This window comes from Stereum hirsutum, assembly GCF_000264905.1.
Source record: "Stereum hirsutum FP-91666 SS1 unplaced genomic scaffold STEHIscaffold_12, whole genome shotgun sequence".
Classification (NCBI taxonomy): Eukaryota; Fungi; Basidiomycota; class Agaricomycetes; order Russulales; family Stereaceae; genus Stereum; species Stereum hirsutum.
Genome location: NW_006763142.1, coordinates 1306168 through 1323467, shown reverse-complemented (window position 1 = coordinate 1323467; position 17300 = coordinate 1306168). Strand labels below are relative to the sequence as shown.

At 51.8% G+C, this 17300-nt stretch overlaps 7 protein-coding genes across 7 annotated transcripts; 3 read left to right on the top strand and 4 right to left on the bottom strand.

The window, feature by feature from the left end:
* The first annotated feature begins 223 nt into the window (after window positions 1-223).
* STEHIDRAFT_83029 (uncharacterized protein) lies at window positions 224-2173 on the top strand. Its single transcript, XM_007306780.1, has 5 exons — window positions 224-298; window positions 369-647; window positions 708-973; window positions 1053-1494; window positions 1558-2173. The coding sequence occupies exons 1-5, from the start codon at window positions 248-250 to the stop codon at window positions 2131-2133; spliced, it is 1614 nt and encodes a 537-aa protein (XP_007306842.1). The 5' UTR covers window positions 224-247; the 3' UTR covers window positions 2134-2173.
* A 272-nt stretch (window positions 2174-2445) lies between these two features.
* On the bottom strand, window positions 2446-3083 carry STEHIDRAFT_159667 (uncharacterized protein; the record flags this gene model as incomplete). The annotated part of the gene is made up of 2 exons (XM_007307079.1): window positions 2446-2913; window positions 2970-3083. 2 exons carry the CDS (start codon window positions 3081-3083, stop codon window positions 2446-2448), a joined length of 582 nt encoding a protein of 193 aa, XP_007307141.1.
* Window positions 3084-3277: 194 nt separating this feature from the next.
* STEHIDRAFT_159666 (uncharacterized protein) lies at window positions 3278-4590 on the top strand (the record flags this gene model as incomplete). The annotated part of the gene is made up of 3 exons (XM_007307078.1): window positions 3278-3343; window positions 3463-4216; window positions 4286-4590. 3 exons carry the CDS (start codon window positions 3278-3280, stop codon window positions 4588-4590), a joined length of 1125 nt encoding a protein of 374 aa, XP_007307140.1.
* A 1439-nt stretch (window positions 4591-6029) lies between these two features.
* On the top strand, window positions 6030-6825 carry STEHIDRAFT_170460 (uncharacterized protein; the record flags this gene model as incomplete). The annotated part of the gene is made up of 2 exons (XM_007307077.1): window positions 6030-6146; window positions 6212-6825. The coding sequence occupies 2 exons, from the start codon at window positions 6030-6032 to the stop codon at window positions 6785-6787; spliced, it is 693 nt and encodes a 230-aa protein (XP_007307139.1). The 3' UTR covers window positions 6788-6825.
* Window positions 6826-7121: 296 nt separating this feature from the next.
* Window positions 7122-7759, bottom strand: STEHIDRAFT_159664 (uncharacterized protein; the record flags this gene model as incomplete). Its single annotated transcript, XM_007307076.1, has 2 exons — window positions 7122-7589; window positions 7646-7759. The coding sequence occupies 2 exons, from the start codon at window positions 7757-7759 to the stop codon at window positions 7122-7124; spliced, it is 582 nt and encodes a 193-aa protein (XP_007307138.1).
* A 619-nt stretch (window positions 7760-8378) lies between these two features.
* On the bottom strand, window positions 8379-9014 carry STEHIDRAFT_159663 (uncharacterized protein; the record flags this gene model as incomplete). Its single annotated transcript, XM_007307075.1, has 2 exons — window positions 8379-8843; window positions 8901-9014. 2 exons carry the CDS (start codon window positions 9012-9014, stop codon window positions 8379-8381), a joined length of 579 nt encoding a protein of 192 aa, XP_007307137.1.
* Window positions 9015-9435: 421 nt separating this feature from the next.
* Window positions 9436-15780, bottom strand: STEHIDRAFT_123583 (phospholipid-translocating P-type ATPase). The gene is made up of 12 exons (XM_007307074.1): window positions 15246-15780; window positions 15137-15188; window positions 15038-15078; window positions 13735-14977; window positions 12537-13669; window positions 12442-12471; window positions 11826-12376; window positions 11720-11766; window positions 11573-11658; window positions 11236-11518; window positions 11003-11172; window positions 9436-10942 (listed from the first exon to the last, which is right to left on the bottom strand). The coding sequence occupies exons 1-12, from the start codon at window positions 15619-15621 to the stop codon at window positions 9975-9977; spliced, it is 4980 nt and encodes a 1659-aa protein (XP_007307136.1). The 5' UTR covers window positions 15622-15780; the 3' UTR covers window positions 9436-9974.
* Between the last annotated feature and the right edge of the window lie 1520 nt (window positions 15781-17300).

Below are 17300 nucleotides of genomic sequence, written 5' to 3'. Positions count from 1 at the left end.
CCCTATGCAAGGAGATGGAGAACCCCTGTGAGTCTTCCTCCCACTGGTACTTCCTTTCACTCCGAGACTATCGCCCGCAGGATGTGACCACAGGCTAACGAGATGGGATTGTCGCTGCAGGTTCAGAAACGCTCTCGGTGGTCCCGATCAAGAAACGTAGGTTCTTCGCCTTCTCGTTGTTCTTAGAATATTTCGTCCTCAGTACTGTGGAACCAGGGCCCCCCTGCTCACCTTGCGAGAAATCACGATGATGCGTCTCATGAATCAGTTGACAGACAAGCCTGGGTGGGAAGAGAAGGTAAGGCTTCATCGAAAAACACTTATATTCACACCCGATGTTCAACCGCCTCCTTCGAAACGTGTTAAAGGTCTTCGACGACGAGATTTCCGACAAGTGGAAAGCCGAAGCACTTGCCACACCAGGAATCGATATAACGGAGTCCATGGTGGACTACTGCATCGAGGAACTCCGCTGGAAGACCGAGCTGTTCGAAGAGCAGGGATACGTCGTCGCTTTCGACGGGGACGTCGTGAAATCGGACTCTGCTATCACGGACGAGCTGAAGGAGGAGCTCAAAGCCGCTGTGGTATCTCTGGAAGACGTTCCGGAGAAGTACAAGGATTGGCATCCTGGCTCTGACGAGAAGGTGACTCCTGACTTCAGTCTATCGAAAGGGTGGTGGTTGCGATTGCTAACGCGGTATCAGGTCTTGGATCTCGTTCATCCGTCCCTATTCCCTCTCGTTTATGGGAAGACCCGGATACTACCCGATAGCATTTGTGGCATCGACGAATGCATCCGTCGATGTGGTGAGGGTGTCGTCCTTCCTGTTCCTTCTGCGAAGGAGTGCGATTTCATCTCAGAAGACGAACATGAAGCGGAACGCCTCAGTGCCTACCCTCATCCTACTCCGTGGAGCCGCAAGTTCCAATGGCTTCCCTGCCAGGTCAAATTGACGGAAGGTGTGGCGAAGTGAGTATATTCCGGCTCGTAGTATATACTCGCTCATATATATATCGCTCATGGACGATATTGACTTGCGCTGACCCAGGATCACGAGCTACATCAACAATCTGCATCCTCAACACCACAAGGATCTCTACGGCATCATCGAAGAGATCATCACCAGCACCATCCCTCTATGGAACCGAACACTCACAGCTCTTCATGCCAACGGCGGTCGCGGAGAGATCAACCCCGCTCGTATCACTTTCGATGGTCCCGACTACGGTGGCGAAGACGAGCCAGCCATGGAAGATGACGAAGAAGACGACGTTTACACTGCGAGACAAGAGGCCTGGAGACGGGAGAACTTGTGCAAGCCGGAGCCGGAGGAGTTTGAGCCTCCGGAAGGTGACGAGGATGAGGCTGTTGACCTTGAGAACGACTTCCCAGAGAAGGATTTGCAGGTGATCGTGAAGTTGGCCAATATCCAGCTTACGCCGGAGAAGCCGACGTATGACGGTGGAAGCTGGCATGTTGAAGGACAGCTTGTGGGTTTCCGACGCTCGTCCGTTGCATCTCAGCAAGCTCCCTGATCATTATTGACATTCTAGAACGAGCACATCTGCGCGACGGCTATCTACTATTACGACTGCGACAACATTACGGACAGTCACCTTTCATTCCGTCAACAGTCCGACTCAGATACCATCGACATGGACTACGAACAAGAGGACCATGCCTGGCTTCCTACTATTTTCGGTTGCCAGAATGATGAACCCAGCGTCCAAGAACTTGGCGGCGTATTGACGAAGGAAGGCCGTCTCATCACCTTTCCCAACGTCCTCCAACACCGCGTCCAACCCTTCCGTCTCGCCGACCCCACGAAGCCTGGACACCGCAAGATTCTAGCGCTCTTCCTCGTCGACCCGCATATCCAGATCATCTCGACACAGAACGTCCCGTGTCAGAGGCGGGACTGGTGGAGCGAGGAGATACGGAAGACGAATATCTTTGAGAAGCTGCCGGCAGAGGTGGGAATGGAGATTGAGAACATGGTGGAAGATTGGCCGATTGGGATGGAGGAGGCGAAGAAGATGAGGGAGGAGTTGATGGATGAAAGGAAGGTTTTTGTGGACAGTAACAACGACTGGTTTAGTTCGACTACCTTCTCTCTGTGCGAGCATTGATATCATCTGTCTTGTGTCAACTATCTTCGAATCTCTATGGTTTTCGGTTGATCAGATGGACGTATTGATTATAGATAATTATGATTCGTCAAAGATTGACGGAAAGATACACGCAAAGCAGATCGATAGCTATGACAAAACTATAAAAAGAGACCTCACAGTGACGGAACGGGTCGAGGACACGAGGTGGATTTCGTGGAAAGATGATCATACAGGAGGTCTGCTACAACCACGTCGTCAGGAGCCGCGCAAGGAAAAGAGGAAATCGGGATTGCGGTTGGTATTGTGAAGATCCACTCACCATGACGATTATTAATAGCCTTCCATCTCAAACCACCACATCGCTGGCACGTCGTCTGGGATGTTCAACTCTTTCCTTATTATGTCGAGAACTTCCCTTTCGTCGTCCTCGTCCATCTCATCGACCCGCTTCGAGTAGTTGTCGTACAGAGAGATCATGTACTCGTATTCGGGAGACGTGGGGAAGCGGATATAGAGTTTGGGAGCACCTGTGACGCGCTCTAGGTGTTTGATCACTGCATTGATGGCGAAGTATCTCTCGTAGCTGATAAATTCTGGGTCGCCCTCCGTCAGCTTGCGAGGATCGACCAGTTTCTTCTCCAGTGCATATTGAACCAACGTGTCCGATGTGACCCCGAAGCCAAAGCTCAGTTTATCAGGGCCATTATAATAGGGGTCGTTGAGCGCCGTGTAGTCGACGGTAAGAGTACGAGGTAGTTGTGTCATAGGTTTCCTAGTGTTGCAAAACAAACGGAAGCCCTGCGATAGAGAAAGGTTAAATACGAAGACGGGTACAAGATACTCTGCCAACGTACCTCAATGGCAGCTTGACTTGGTTCGCGATATTCGACGCCGCCATGGTCGTCTTCGTCCTCGGAATCCGTAAACGAAGGAGAGCACGATCTGCTGGAGTTGATGATGGTTGACATGATGAGGGTCAGGGTGACAGTGCTAGTGTTGGTGCAAGTTCAGTTGTGTGCTCTTTTATTCGACCGAAGCGGTCGGCCCGGACACGGCCCGGGTTATCGATCTTGCACAAACGTGACTTGGACACCATTTTGTCATGAGCTGGTCCGTCATCCAAGGCGTGCTTTTGGGAAGCAACAATGTATAAAGCCATGAAATGACCGTCAGCGCGTTCCGCACCTTTCTCTCTCCCAGCCACTCCAGCTCGAAAGATGACATTGGCGTATCCTCTCCACATCAAGGACCCGAAGCATAAAGCAATCTGGAACGACCCAAAGGCATATCTCTTATGCTCTCATATCATCTTCCCTTCAATATGATCTGATTATGTTGATCTTGTAGGTCACTGTGATACACCGCGCCGCCTTTTTCGAGCAGTTACGATGCGACAAAGTTTATGCCTCCAGGTTCTATTGGTCTGAAGGCTGCTCTTACGCGATTGGGGCCAGGACCTTTGGAGAACTCTGCAGGATAGCGACTGTGGACGATGCCAACGTCCACCTGGTGTGTATTCCCCAAGGACCCTTCTTTAACCGCGATCAGCGTCCCGCGCCTGGGGTGACCGCATCCCTGGAGGATACAATCTCGAAGGCGGAGAAATCCAAACGGATCCCAGATTTCCAAGTTCTTCTCACCGAGATAATGGGCGAGGAGCACGTAGACTCCCTACTTGCTTGCTGGGCCGAGATAAAACCCTTGGGGGTCCCGGGAAGTCCGACACCTGAACGGATTCTAAGAGTGATGGAGGCGGCAATTCCGCAGGTCAACGACCAGGCCGCGCACGCGTTCAAAACGATCCCGAAGGGTGAAGTCTTTTACGCCTTCATTATCGTCGTCACTACTTTCACTCTTCTCCGGTATACTCGCCCTACTCCCCCTACGGCATCGGCCAGTCAGTCGAAGTCAGGATCGAACAACCAGCCGGACACCTTGGTCATGCCAGGTCCTCCAGAGGTCGTTTACTGGGGCGAGCAGATGACGGATGATAAGATGTCCGCTTTCACCCGTGAGTTTCGTGACGCATTGCACCAGGTCCTTTTTCCCCTCGGGGTCGAGTTGCAGCCCTCTTGGTTCCAAAAGGAGGAGCGAGCTTTTGGTGTACGCCACCAACAGAAGTTGCGGAGAAGATGCGTGAGTGCTTCTTCTAATGTTTCCTGTGTTTCAGCTCTGTTGACGACGGAGTCCTTTCATATACAACAGCAATATGGTCAGACTGTCGTCAACTACGCCTGTGTGCCAGTAGAGGAACGACAACATGACGAAGTAACAGGCGAATTTGTGAAAGTTGATGAGACGGAGACTCCGCCTACCTCTAAGTCCGACCCCACCTACGCCGGTAATGTTGGCAAGTCCGACTGGAATCACTCTCCGCTCAAGTCCAGGAGTCGTACTACTATGCTGGCGAAAAAAGATAAGGTGGCGAAGAATACCAAGGAAGGTGAAGGCTCTGGTCAACCGAAGTCGAAGTGATGATTCTCGTATGATTTCCTTCCTTGTTCATAGCGAGTATGGTTCTCACTGCTTTCCCACTTTCCAGGTCGTTACGTTTTGAATGGTTCCATTATTTGATGCCAGTTCTATCGCCCCGTTTTTTTCACACGCTTCGTACGCTTTTCTTCGCAATATGTTCTGTCATGATGCTTTCTATATCGTTACAAAACCTGTACATTTCTCTGAACGACCTCCTATACGAACCAAACTGAGACGAGGGAAGAGCTGATGAAGGAAAGGAGAATTTTCGAGGATAGTAACGATGTTTAGTTCTCGACAGTGCTCTCTACTTACAAGCATTGATACCAATGATATACATATTATGCCAACGATGTCCAAATCTCTAGTATTCCCAAGCAGTCGGAGCAAAACGATGTTGCGACAAGACCATGAAGACGACGGGGATGGGCGCCACAATTCGGGACTTGTCACTCAGCGGTCTCGAGACAGGTCGGGTAATGAGCTGAAGGAAGATAACATTAATATAAAGTGTTCGGCCGTGGTGATCATGACCAAAAAAAAACATGAGATAAAGGTGGTCCAAGTCCTGTCGCAAAACTTGCATTTGGCTGGTCAGCCATAGCGAAGCCTGATAGCGGTCATAATGCCTGAACAGGGAGCGTGCATGACCGGACCAGCCCACATCGGGCCTGAGCAGGGCTGAGCAAGGCTGGTGCGGGCTGGTCATCTTGAAGTCGTCTGCTGAACAGAGCTGAGCAGGACTGGCAAGGACTGGTCATTTTGGAGCCATCGGCTGAGCAGGGCTGATCCTGGCTAATAATGTCTGTACATAGCTCCGATGCCGTTGGCCAGTGCTGAAGAGGCCTGACCATGTCTGATCGCTGAAATAGTATACTGGACTACAGGGACCTTGCTAGGCCGCCTCGACCTCAAGAGAGGGAAGATGAGGGGTGAAAGATCTGGCGGAGCATTGTGGGCATGCATTTCGCGCCACGAAAGAACACGATATATTTAGAGCATTTCCAGTACAGACCACTCCGCGATGACGCAGTGGTCTGTTTCGCGACTCCAACGCAGGGCGTGAGCAGCATAACACAAGTCGGGTGTTCGAATCCCTCGCTGGCCTGATACTTGTGGTCTATAAGAGACTTCTAGCGAGTACAATTCGTAAGGAAAGTAAGGAATAAAGGTAAGAGCACTACATGAGTAAGAAAAGGATACTACAGAGGGGTAAAAGGAGAGGTACAAAAAGATGAAAAACCCTTTTTCTATTATTCCTATATATCGTCGTCAGGACTGCTCAGCCCGCAACACGCCGTATAACGCCTGTGCAGGTCCATCAGGCTGATCAGGCCTGATTGGCCTGACCAGCCCGCTCATCCCCTTTCTAAAGCTCGGGAACCCTGATCAGGCTCTGTTTCCCTGGCGGGGATGTTCAGGCATGGTTTGGCAACATCATGCAAGACCAGCCAGATGCAAGTTTTGCGACACCCCTCGTGAAATTGGCTAACATTCAGCTTACGCCCGAGAAGCCGACCTACGACGGTGGAAGCTGGCACGTCGAAGGGCAGCTCGTGAGTCTTCGAGCACTCGTCTGTTCTATCGCAGCAAGCATTGTGACCATTAGTGAACATCGCAGAACGAGCATATCTGCGCGACGGCCATCTACTATTACGACTGCGATAACATCACGGACAGTCATCTTTCATTCCGTCAACAGTCCGACTCAGACACCATCGACATGAACTACGAACAAGAGGACCATGCCTGGCTTCCTGTCATTTTCGGTTGCCAGAATGATGAACCCAGCGTCCAAGAACTTGGCGGCGTATTGACGAAGGAAGGCCGTCTTACCACCTTCCCCAACGTCCTCCAACACCGCGTCCAACCCTTCCGTCTCGCCGACCCCACGAAGCCTGGACACCGCAAGATTCTAGCGCTCTTCCTCGTCGACCCGCATATCCAGATCATCTCGACACAGAACGTCCCGTGTCAGAGGCGGGACTGGTGGAGCGAGGAGATACGGAAGACGAATATCTTTGAGAAGCTGCCGGCAGAGGTGGGAATGGAGATTGAGAACATGGTGGAAGATTGGCCGATTGGGATGGAGGAGGCGAAGAAGATGAGGGAGGAGTTGATGGATGAAAGGAAGGTTTTTGTGGATAGTAACAACGACTGGTTTAGTTCGACTACCTTCTTTCTGTGCGAGCATTAATGTCATCTATCTTGTGTCAACTATCTTCGAATCTCTATTATTTTCGGTTGATCAGATGGACGTATTGATTGTGGATAATTATGATTCGTCAAAGATTGACGGGAAGACACACGTAAAGCAGATCGATAGCTATGACAAAACTATAAAAAGAGACCTCACAGTCACGGAACGGGTCGAGGACACGAGGTGGAAAAATATTCACAAGGGGTATCCGTTCGTGGCAAGATGATCACAGAGGAGGTCTGCTACAACCGTGTCGTCAGGAGCCGCGCAAGGAAAAGAGGAAATCGGGATTGCGGTTGGTATTGTGAAGATCCACTCACCATGACGATTATTAATAGCCTTCCATCTCAAACCACCACATCGCTGGCACGTCGTCTGGGATGTTCAACTCTTTTCTCAATATCTCGAGAACTTCCTTCTCATCCTGCTCGTCCATCTCATCAACCCTCTTCGAGTAGTTGTCGTACAGAGAGATCATGTACTCGTAATCGGGAGACGTGGGGAAGCGGATATAGAGCCTGGGAGCCCCGGTGATGCACTCTAGGTGTTTGACCACTGCATTGATAGCTCGGAAGCGCTCCCAGCCGATAAATTTTGGGTCACCCTTCGTCAGCTTTCGAGGATCGACCAGTCTCCTCTCCAGTGCATACTGGATCAAGGTGTCCGATGTGACCCCGAAGCCAAAGCTCAGTTTATCTGGGCCATTATAATAAGGATCGTTGACCAATTCGTAATCGACAGTGAGGGCACGGGAAAGTTGTGTCATAGGTTTCCTTGTGTTGCAAAACAAACGGAATCCCTGAGGTAGAGAAAGGTGAAAACCGAAGACGGGTACAAGACACTCCGCTAACGCACCTCAAGAGCAGCTTCACTTGGTTCGCGATATTGGACGACGCCACTGTCATCGTCGTCTTCGGAGTCCGAAGGCGAAGGAGAGCGCGATATGTTGGAGCTGGGGATGATTGACATGATGAGGTTGAGAGAATGAACGAGAGTTGACAGTGTTTTGTACAGACCCGTGTTTACTTCTGTTCAACCAAACCGGGAAGCAGGCGGCCCGGATCCAGCCAAGTACGCAGGGAAAGGGAAAGTTGACCGTGTCTTATACAAAGCCGTGTGATATCTTGTACCAATCACAGCTGAATCTCTACTATATATTCAGTCGATCGGATATCCGGATGAGCTGTATATAAAAGCTTGACGTCGAGCAGGGCTCGTGTTGTGAGATGTCATAGCTAACGACGCAGTACACAGCGAAGATGAATTATCGGAAACGACTCGGAGCTGGCGAGAGAATACAGGATATGACGGAAAGGCACAGACAAAGCAGATCGATAGCTATGATAAAACTATAATACGAGGGTGGCACCACATATAGGGACTTCACGGCCTCGAAATGCGTCAAGGGCATGGGCTGGGAAGGGATTGACAAGAAGTGTTCGGTCTCGGTGGATACGGTCACTCGAGCAAAAGATCGTAGAGGCCTTCTGTAACCGTACCACATGAGCCGCAAACGGAGAAGGAAAGTAGCTTGGAGTTGGGATTGTGGTTGAGAATACTTATCCACTCACCATGACGATCAACAACCTCAGCCCTCCATTTCGAACCACCACATCGCCGGCACGTCGTCTGAGATGTTCAACTCTTTCCTTAGTATGTCGAGAACTTCCCTTTCGTCGTCCTCATCCATCTCATCGACCCGCTTCGAGTAGTTGTCGTACAGAGAGACCATATATTCGTAATCGGGAGACGTGGGGAAGCGGATATAGAGCCTGGGAGCCCCAGTGACATGCTCTAGGTGTTCGACCACTCTATCGATGGCGAGGCAGCGCTCATAGCCGATAAATTCTGGATCGCCCTCCGTCAGCTTGCGAGGATCGACCAGTTTCTTCTCCAGTGCATACTGAATCAAGGTGTCCGATGTGACCCCGAAGCCAAAGCTCAATTTATCTGGGCCATTATACCAGGGATCGTTGACCAATTCGTAATCAACGGTGAGAGCACGACATAGTTGTGCCATAGGTTTCCTTGTGTTGCAAAACAAACGGAATCCCTGCGATAGAAAAGGGTGAAAATCGAAGACGGGTACAAGACTCCACTGCCAACGCACCTCAATGGCAGCTTGATTTGGTTTCCTACATTCGATGACGCCATTTCCATCACCGTCTTCGGAATCCGAAAGCGAAGGAGAGCGCGATCTGTTGGAGCCAGGGATGGTTGACATGACGAGGTCGAGAGAATGAGCGAGAGTTGACCGTGTCTTATACGGAGCCGTGTGAACTTCTGTTCAACTAAACCGGATTGAAGCGCTGCGCGCGGCCCGGATCCAGCGCGGCTTGATCTCACTGCGCTCTCTTCAAGGAAACAAAAAATATTTTTTGCATATCATAGCGCCGCATGATACAGTTTCACTCACTTCTCGTTCTTCCTCGCGCATCTCCTCGTTCTCCAGGAGAACCAAGGAAGGAAGGAAGGAAGGAAGGAAGTATACGTATATTCATGATACAAAATGGAGCCATGTTCGTCAATTCAACGCGAAGTTGACTCGAAGTGATGACTTTTTGTGTAGCTTTGACAAATCTGACCATAAGTATCTGAAGGCCAGATACTTCCTACAAGCTCAATCACACACATGGGTTGGTTTCCTCGGGTATATTGCCAGCTATCCGCACATAACAGAGCACAATAAGCAAATTATACGACTAAGAAATAGAAACGAGAGGGCGAGCTGTGGATAAGTGAACGGGCCCATGCCTGAAGAGGTCCAAAGATATACACGTGAAGGTATGGAAAAGATTGTAAGATGGAACAAGTCCGTCTGGCGGGAATACGAGAGAAACACGCTGTGTGGTGACAATGGGCGAGGGACGAGCGAATGACTCAGAGCAATCGTGCACGAAAGGTTGACAAAGCAGGTTATAAATAATGTAGAAAATGAGGGTCAGGAAAAGTCTTCAAAAAGAGGAACACGCGAGCGAGTGAACGAAGAAACGGAGCAATGCAATTCCGAGGATGGATGGGTGGATAGACGAGATGAGTAGGGTAGCACAAGAGAGGGAGAATGTAAATGACAGGCATATGAATGAAAGCAAGAAAGGTCTACGAAAACAATCCCAGGGAAGACAACAGAAAAGAAAGAGTGAAGGACGGAATAAGGAACGAGACGAAAAGGCTACAACTTACTCTACATCGCTCGTGGACCCTGGTACGAGTATGTGCTTGCTCTCCAGTCCCCGTTCCCATCGACGTCCTCATTGATAGTCCGTGCTTCATAATCATAGTCCGACTCCGCATCTAAATCACTCGCCGAGCCTTGCTGCCGTGCAGTAGCGTACGAGGCTTCCGTCACATCTGATATCTCTCGTCTCGGGACAGGCATGACGCTCTGCTCGACGTCTGGTGGTCGACCATGTTGGAAGTTCTCTGGCGGCGGTGGTGCGTGATCCGACCGTGTTTCTAGCTGTGACTGCTGATACAAAGGCTGTGGGTACGCTTGGGGCGGTGTCCGTACGCGCATCTCGTACGCATTCGGAATTTGTAGCGTATTCGCACCTGAATTCGATCTTGTAGGCGGTTGTGATGAGTACGAGTGAGGAACGTAAGGTGTCGAAGGGTGGCGATAGACCGGCTGTGGCATCGGGGATGGTACCGGAACGTCCGACACCGAATAGTACGAGAGCGCAGGGGACGGCGACATGAAATTTCGCGATGACGCGTTCATAGGCAGCGAAGGTGTTCGAGGGCCCTCTTCGTCATCTTCCCGGATCGTCTCCGCCTTCGTGATGATGTACTGTGGTTCGGCGTAGAGATCTTCATGAGGATTGGGAATATCGTCATGGTATGGAGTGGGAGGAGCCGGTGGCGTGTCCACGAGGGTCTCAGAACGCGTCGGAGGCGAGAGTGCGAGTTCGCCTGGACTGTGCGTCAAGGCCGGCTCGTATCCGTCCTGGTGAGCGGAGTATTCTGAGGGCGAGCGAGAATGAGGCTTGAGGAACATCGGAGCCCGCTCGATATCTTTGGTCCGTGTGAGATCACGTCGATGCTTGATCCCGAGCCGTTCCTTCAGGTCGCCTTTCACCCACATTTCTCGAACGATGTCGGCGTCCTCGTACATGTACGCTGAAGCTACGAACTTGACGATGATACGAGGGACTAGAAGAGATTCGATGGTTGTGAAAAATACTTCCCACAGCGTATACGGAGGAAGCTTACTGAGAGAGACGGCCACAGAAAGGAGCACTGTGGTCCAAAAGAGCACATTGCCGAAGAGGACGACCACCTCGTCGATAAAATCGATACTCCAGAAGAACGAGTAGATCACGATCCAGATCAGCATCACAAGAGTAGAGCCGAAGACGACTAGCCATGTAATGACGGTCCAACTACGGGACAAACATGTCATGATGAGTACGCTTCAAGGAGAATGCTCGTCGCTGAGAGCTTACTAGTGGGTATTGAGGCCGACGTAGAGGTTGGCTGTAAAAATCGCGGACACAGCGATAGTGGTACCGTAATCAGCTAGGGACTCTATGGACTTTCCGTTCCAGGAGATCGCAGGCCCAAGCGTCCAAACGAAATATGCCACAAAGTAAACGACCCCGGATTGATAAAAACCATCGAGCATATAGAGCCAGAACTTGAGGCGGGTATATTCCAGGCCGCGGATGCCGCGTACGTACAGCTGTGGAAAGGCCAAGGCTGCTTTCGCGTTAAGGTCTTGATCGAAAGCTAGGGGACGAAATGGTTAGTGACGTGTGCATGGAACGTAAGGAGCGAACGTACCTCCAAGCACGATAACGGGAAGTGACGTGAAGACCAAGTTACACAGCAAGACGAAAGTATACTGGTATAGGTACGTCGCATCGAAGCTGTCATCCAATGCCGTTTGAGCACGTTACACCGGTAGGATACGGATGGAAAACGACGGACCTATTCCAAGGCATAAACCAGAACATTGCAAAGGTCCAAATAACGTTCTGAGGAAAGCAAATCTTTTAAGCGACGCCATTTCAAGACGAAACAGGTCAGTGCTCACCTTGTAGAAGAAGTTGCTATGCATGTCCGCAATCCGTCGGTACGACCATCTCCCATGCACGATCAACAACTTCGTCAAAAATCTGAACTGCCCGAACGCATAATCTGCCGACATCGCCGCCTGCGACCCTTCATGGCCAAACAATCCACACCCGATATTTGCCTCTTGAATCATCGCCACATCGTTCGCCCCATCTCCGATCGACAACGTCATCGCGTTCCTTCCCTCCTTCACAAGCTTGACGGTCAGAGCTTTTTGGGCGGGCGAAACACGGCAACAGACGACAGTCTCGCATTGGGTGCCGAGGTTGAGGAAGAGAGGTTTGAGTTCGGTTTCGAGGGCGTAGCGGAGGGTGTCTCCGTCGATGACGACGGCAAAGGAGGCTTTGGCGTTGGGGAGGAAACCGCGCTTGCTGGAATCCCAGGAGGGAGGGCCGAGGACGGAGGCTATCTTGTTGAGGCCTGCTTCGATCTGAGTACGGGCGCCGTCGACAGAGTCGGCCGAGAGGATCATGATATCCATGTCGTTCTTCAGGAGGTTACAACTGAAAGCTGGAGGAAATCGCGAAAAAAGATCAGCAGAGAAAATACAAACGCCACTCGATATAGACAAGTACCAATTTCGATGGCAGTCTGGACCTTGTCACCTACAGATCACCAATTCCGTTAGCCTCACCATACTAACAAAAGGCGACAGCCAAAAAGACCATACCAGTCAGAATCCAAAGCTTGATTCCCGCTCGATGCAGAGTCTCAATCGCATCCGGTACACCCTCCTGCAACTTATCCTCGAGTGCCGTGGCGCCCAAGATTATCAACGAATGCTCAATCAACGCGTTCGCCTTATCGATCTCCTCATCCCTGTCCTTGATAGCCGACGTCGCCGCATCATACGTCCTCGACCACTGCAAATACTCCTCCTCCTCCACATACCGCCACGCAATGCACAGCGTCCTCAACCCCCCATTCGCAAACATCTCCATATCCTTCGACGTCTTCTCCTTCAGCACCGGGTCGTGATCCGCCGCGAGTCGTTCGTAAATCACGCTATCGGCACCTTTGCAGTAGAGGACGATCCGACCCTGCGGGTTCCGCACGAGCACGCTCATCCGTTTCCTGGTACTGTTGAACTCGAGGACCTTGAGCGGAAGATACCGCTCCGCCTGGCCCATAACCTCTATGTCGATCCCGTCCTTCCCCTTGCCCACGAACGGAAACCCAACATCCCTCGCCGCCGCGACCAGCGCGCTCTCATCCGGACTCTCAGCCTTATAATCCAGCAAGAATGGGTTCCGAGCGTCCGGTTTATCCGAAAGGACGGTATGACAGACGGCGAGCGCACGAAAGAACGCCGCGATATGTTGTCGTTGGTCGGATTGCCTGTTGGCCATGTCGTCCGCCAGGTGCGTCGAGATGAGCGTGAGCTTGTCGGGTTGGCCGTACCGGTTCTTGAACGTCCGGCCCATCGTCTGCAACATGTCCTGCTTCATCATCACCATTTTTCGCTCGTGCGTCTCTGGGTCGAGCAAGTCCGACGAGCCTTTTCGTTTTGCGGCGCCGCGCTGGGCTTCGGTCACAGATTCGCCGTACGCAATGCCATTGATGGAGCATTTCTGGAACTCCATGACGTTCTGCGTGAGCGTGCCGGTTTTATCGGAGAAGATGTACTCGATTTGGCCGAGGTCGTCGGAAATGTTCCAGGTCTTGGGGACGCAGGTCGTGTCGAAGGGTTTATAGTACATGTCGAGGTCCTGTGAGATGAAAAATGCCTGGATGGTTTTGACGATTTCGATTGAGATGTAGAGCGAGATGGGGACGATATTCTGGAAGGCGATGAGACATGAACTATATCGGCGAACGTAAATGAGCTAAATAATTCAAACACTGTAGGATACGAAAGGGGGACATACGCGAAGGTGACGATTGCATTGACGACGGGGTAGGCGCTCGGGTCTGAACCAGCCTCGAAGAACTCCGCGCTCGTGCCCGTCCTAGCATCCAAGATTCCGTTCACCACACCACAAACGGCGCACATGATGATGAGAATCACGAAGTTGACGATGACGTTGAAGTTGGTCTCCCTCTCGATCTTCGACCGTTTGGAAGGGGTTGCACCACCGTTGAGCATAATCTTCGTGTCCGCGCCAGTGAACGCGACCAAACCGATGATCCACGCCGTGTTTCGTATAGAGCATCCACGGAGGAGCATTTCGTTGATCGTGGCCGACTCGAGCTTCAACTCTCCAGTCGTGGGATCGGTATACCGTAAAACGCCGTTATAGATGTACAGATTCTGATGTGGCGGTTCCGAATCGAGGATGAATGCCGACCGCTCGACGTCCTCCTCCGACATGATGTGCGACGTCGCCCGTAACGCCTTCCTCGGCTTCAAGTTCGTCTCTCCGTCCAGGTTCTTCGTCTCGAGGTAACACATCCCGTCCGGGTCCGAAGTCGAGAGTACGATGATATCCGCGGGGACCTGCTCGTTGTCCCTCAACAGCACCACATCCCCCACCTCCAACTTTTTCCACAACGTCCGTTCCCACCTCGACACCCCGGTGATCCGTTTCGACCAATTGATGACCCCCGACGAGCCCGACGTTGCCAACGTCTCGGATGCACTCCATCCACCGACTTCAGACGCCGAGTACGGCAACCTGGGTGCAGAAACGACCTGATTCGCGCCAGCGACGAGCGAGATCTCCGACGGCTCTCCTACTCCATTACCGGGCGGGTAGCTGTGCGAATCGACGCTCTGGATGTCCTCCAGTTTCCTACCACCAGCGCCATACCTTCCGTCGAGACTGAAACTACTGCTGCTCGGCCCACCCAGACTGATACGCTCGCCGTCTCCCCGCGAGAGCATGATGCGCATACCCTCGCCCGCCTCGCGTTCGCGGAGTCTGCGCACGCCCTTAGTGACTTTCCCTGGAGGATTGATGCGGAAGAGCTTCTCGAACCAGTTCCTCGGATCCGTCGGGGTGTTGACGTTGCGCCAGTTGCCGAGCTTGGTGGACGCTGAGGTGTTCACCTCTTCGTCAAGTGAAGCTCGGCGGTAGTCCTCGATGCCATCTTTGATGGCGGTGACCGTTATGATGAATAAGAGGGGTAGTACAGCGGTCTGTGGCGAGGCGGAGCCAAAAATAGTGAAGACTGCGCGATTCGAGTGACGAGGTCAACGTGAGGAAGCAAACAGACGTGGAGCCAACGTACCTTGAAGAATGGTGAGGAGAAGGAAATATAGGTTGGCCACTCTGGGGACGGACAAGGATGAGGTGTATTCGTCGCGATGAGTTGAACAGACGAACGTACCTCCTGAATTGCTCGTACAGATTCTTCGGTAGAAACGTGATGATCGTATATTCTGGCCAACGATTAAACCCTGGGGCCGACGTCACAAAATAAGATTAAAAACACGCACTGCTCGTCCGGACTTTATTCCGTACATAACGTGCCAGGGGCTCCCCGTGCTGGTCCACCTCGGTAGCCATCAACGGTGTGTTCACGTAGATATTCCTCCTCACTCCCGGCACCTCCAACGACGGCTTCGTGTCCGGTGGCGGCTTATCGTCCACCGGTGCAGGCCTCTTCTTCTCCGTACTCTTGTTTCGAAAGAATCGGGACTTCTTCTGTCGAAGAGACTTCCTGCGCTCTGCCCTCTGTTCCGACCGTATCGACTCTGCGAGGGTCGACGCGGCAGTGCGCACAGTTCGAAGTCGAAGCTCTGGGTCGACATTATCGTCGTGGTCGTCCGCCTCCAGGACATCAGACGGCTGGGAGCGCTTGAAGAACGACATCTAGCAAGCCTCTCCGAACACGGACAAGTGTGGTCGGGCAGCGCAGGTCTTTTCTAAGTTCGACAAGTTGGATTTTTCGAACAAACAAGCCAGAGCGACCCAGAATAAGTTAAGGAATGAATATGGAGGACGTCGTCGGCGTTGTGGTGGATGATGATAGTGAGCAAGTAGGGAACAGCGCACGGTAGGACGCAGCCTACGGCTGATTTACGGCCCAAACGGCTTGTCAAGCGCGCTTGGCACGAATTCCTGCATGTGCGGGACCCCGAAAACCGCACTTGTTGTGGCGGTGGCCCATGTATCTGTAACATTCTCCGCCGAGAAAAGGCTATGTATTACGCGCTTTGTATGTGCTACTAGCTCAAACGTATCACTACTCCATGGTGTAGCTGATGAACCAGAGCTGGAAAGAAAAGCAGTATTCTGGGTCTCACTCTCGAGCTTGGCCCAAGCCTACCTGCCCGCTGCCCTGTCGTTAGCGCCCAGGGCTCAGCCACTTGGCTTGACAGTTGCAGTGACACTAGAAGATCACTCTCGTGACCAACAAATATTGAATCGCTACTTTGAGGGCGACGAACGCGTTGGCGAGGACCATCCGAGCACGACTTCAGCTCCAAGGGCAGCAGCTTTGAATCCTTCATAATTAAAAAGGGCCGATACCCACCATGTGCCGATGGACCTGAGAGTCCGTAACCGTAACCGAGTCCGTTTCTGAATCTGTCATCAAAGCGGCGCCGCATTGGTAGCAAGGCGGTGCGTCAGCGTCACGGCTTGTGTTCGATCCTCAGGCCCTTGGGGATGTCCTTGCGGTGTCCAATCATACAGCGTACGGTGCGGATGAAATGCTAATCATATTTCGACGGTAATAAGTTATACACGGTGCATTTAGGTCCAACAAACCTCCAATGCTCGAATTACTAAGAAGGATGTGGAATCCGAGTCAGCCATATATCGAGAGGACGCATCCAGTGTCTGAGTGTGTGTACTTGAGCCGTTCCTCGTAAGCAAAAAAGTGTGTCCGGCCCGCACAGTTTCGAGGCGCCGCATGCAACAGCCTGAGATACAGAGACGATGTTCTTCAATTGGGGGAGGGTGACATTGGCCATTATTATTACACTGCCATGTTTCGGCATACGCGCTTGGATGGATGTGATACCCAGAAGATCAAGTCGATTTTGCTCATGCTGTCCAGAAGTGCCAGCGGTAAAATGTCAAGACATCGGCTGGGACACAGAGAAACTGAGATAATAGGAACGAACTAGAGGAGGAACCTGATCAGCGAAGCTATCTGACGGCGTAGACGAGAACACGGTATGTCGGCCTTAGCACGCGTAGAAGGTTCAAAGCCGTCGTAAACAGAGAGTGCAAGGCAATACCAGTCGTTTTTAAATTTGAGGAGCATACTATGTGGTCGTGGACGATCGTGGTGGTGGTGGAAGGAAGGAAGGAAGTGGCGGCGCCAGCCGTGAGAACGGAAACTGAACCTGAGTCCTGACTGTCACTGGGCCACATCAATTTCTACCCCTGTTTATCGATGCTTTCGAACTCCGATGGACAATGCATGTTGACTGCATCCTTTCCCACCAACGTACGTCTACCAGGTCTTATTTGTTTGGAAGAGTATCTTCAATAAGGCGCCCACCTTGGTTTCTCGCTTTTTCAGCATCCTCAAAGCTAGA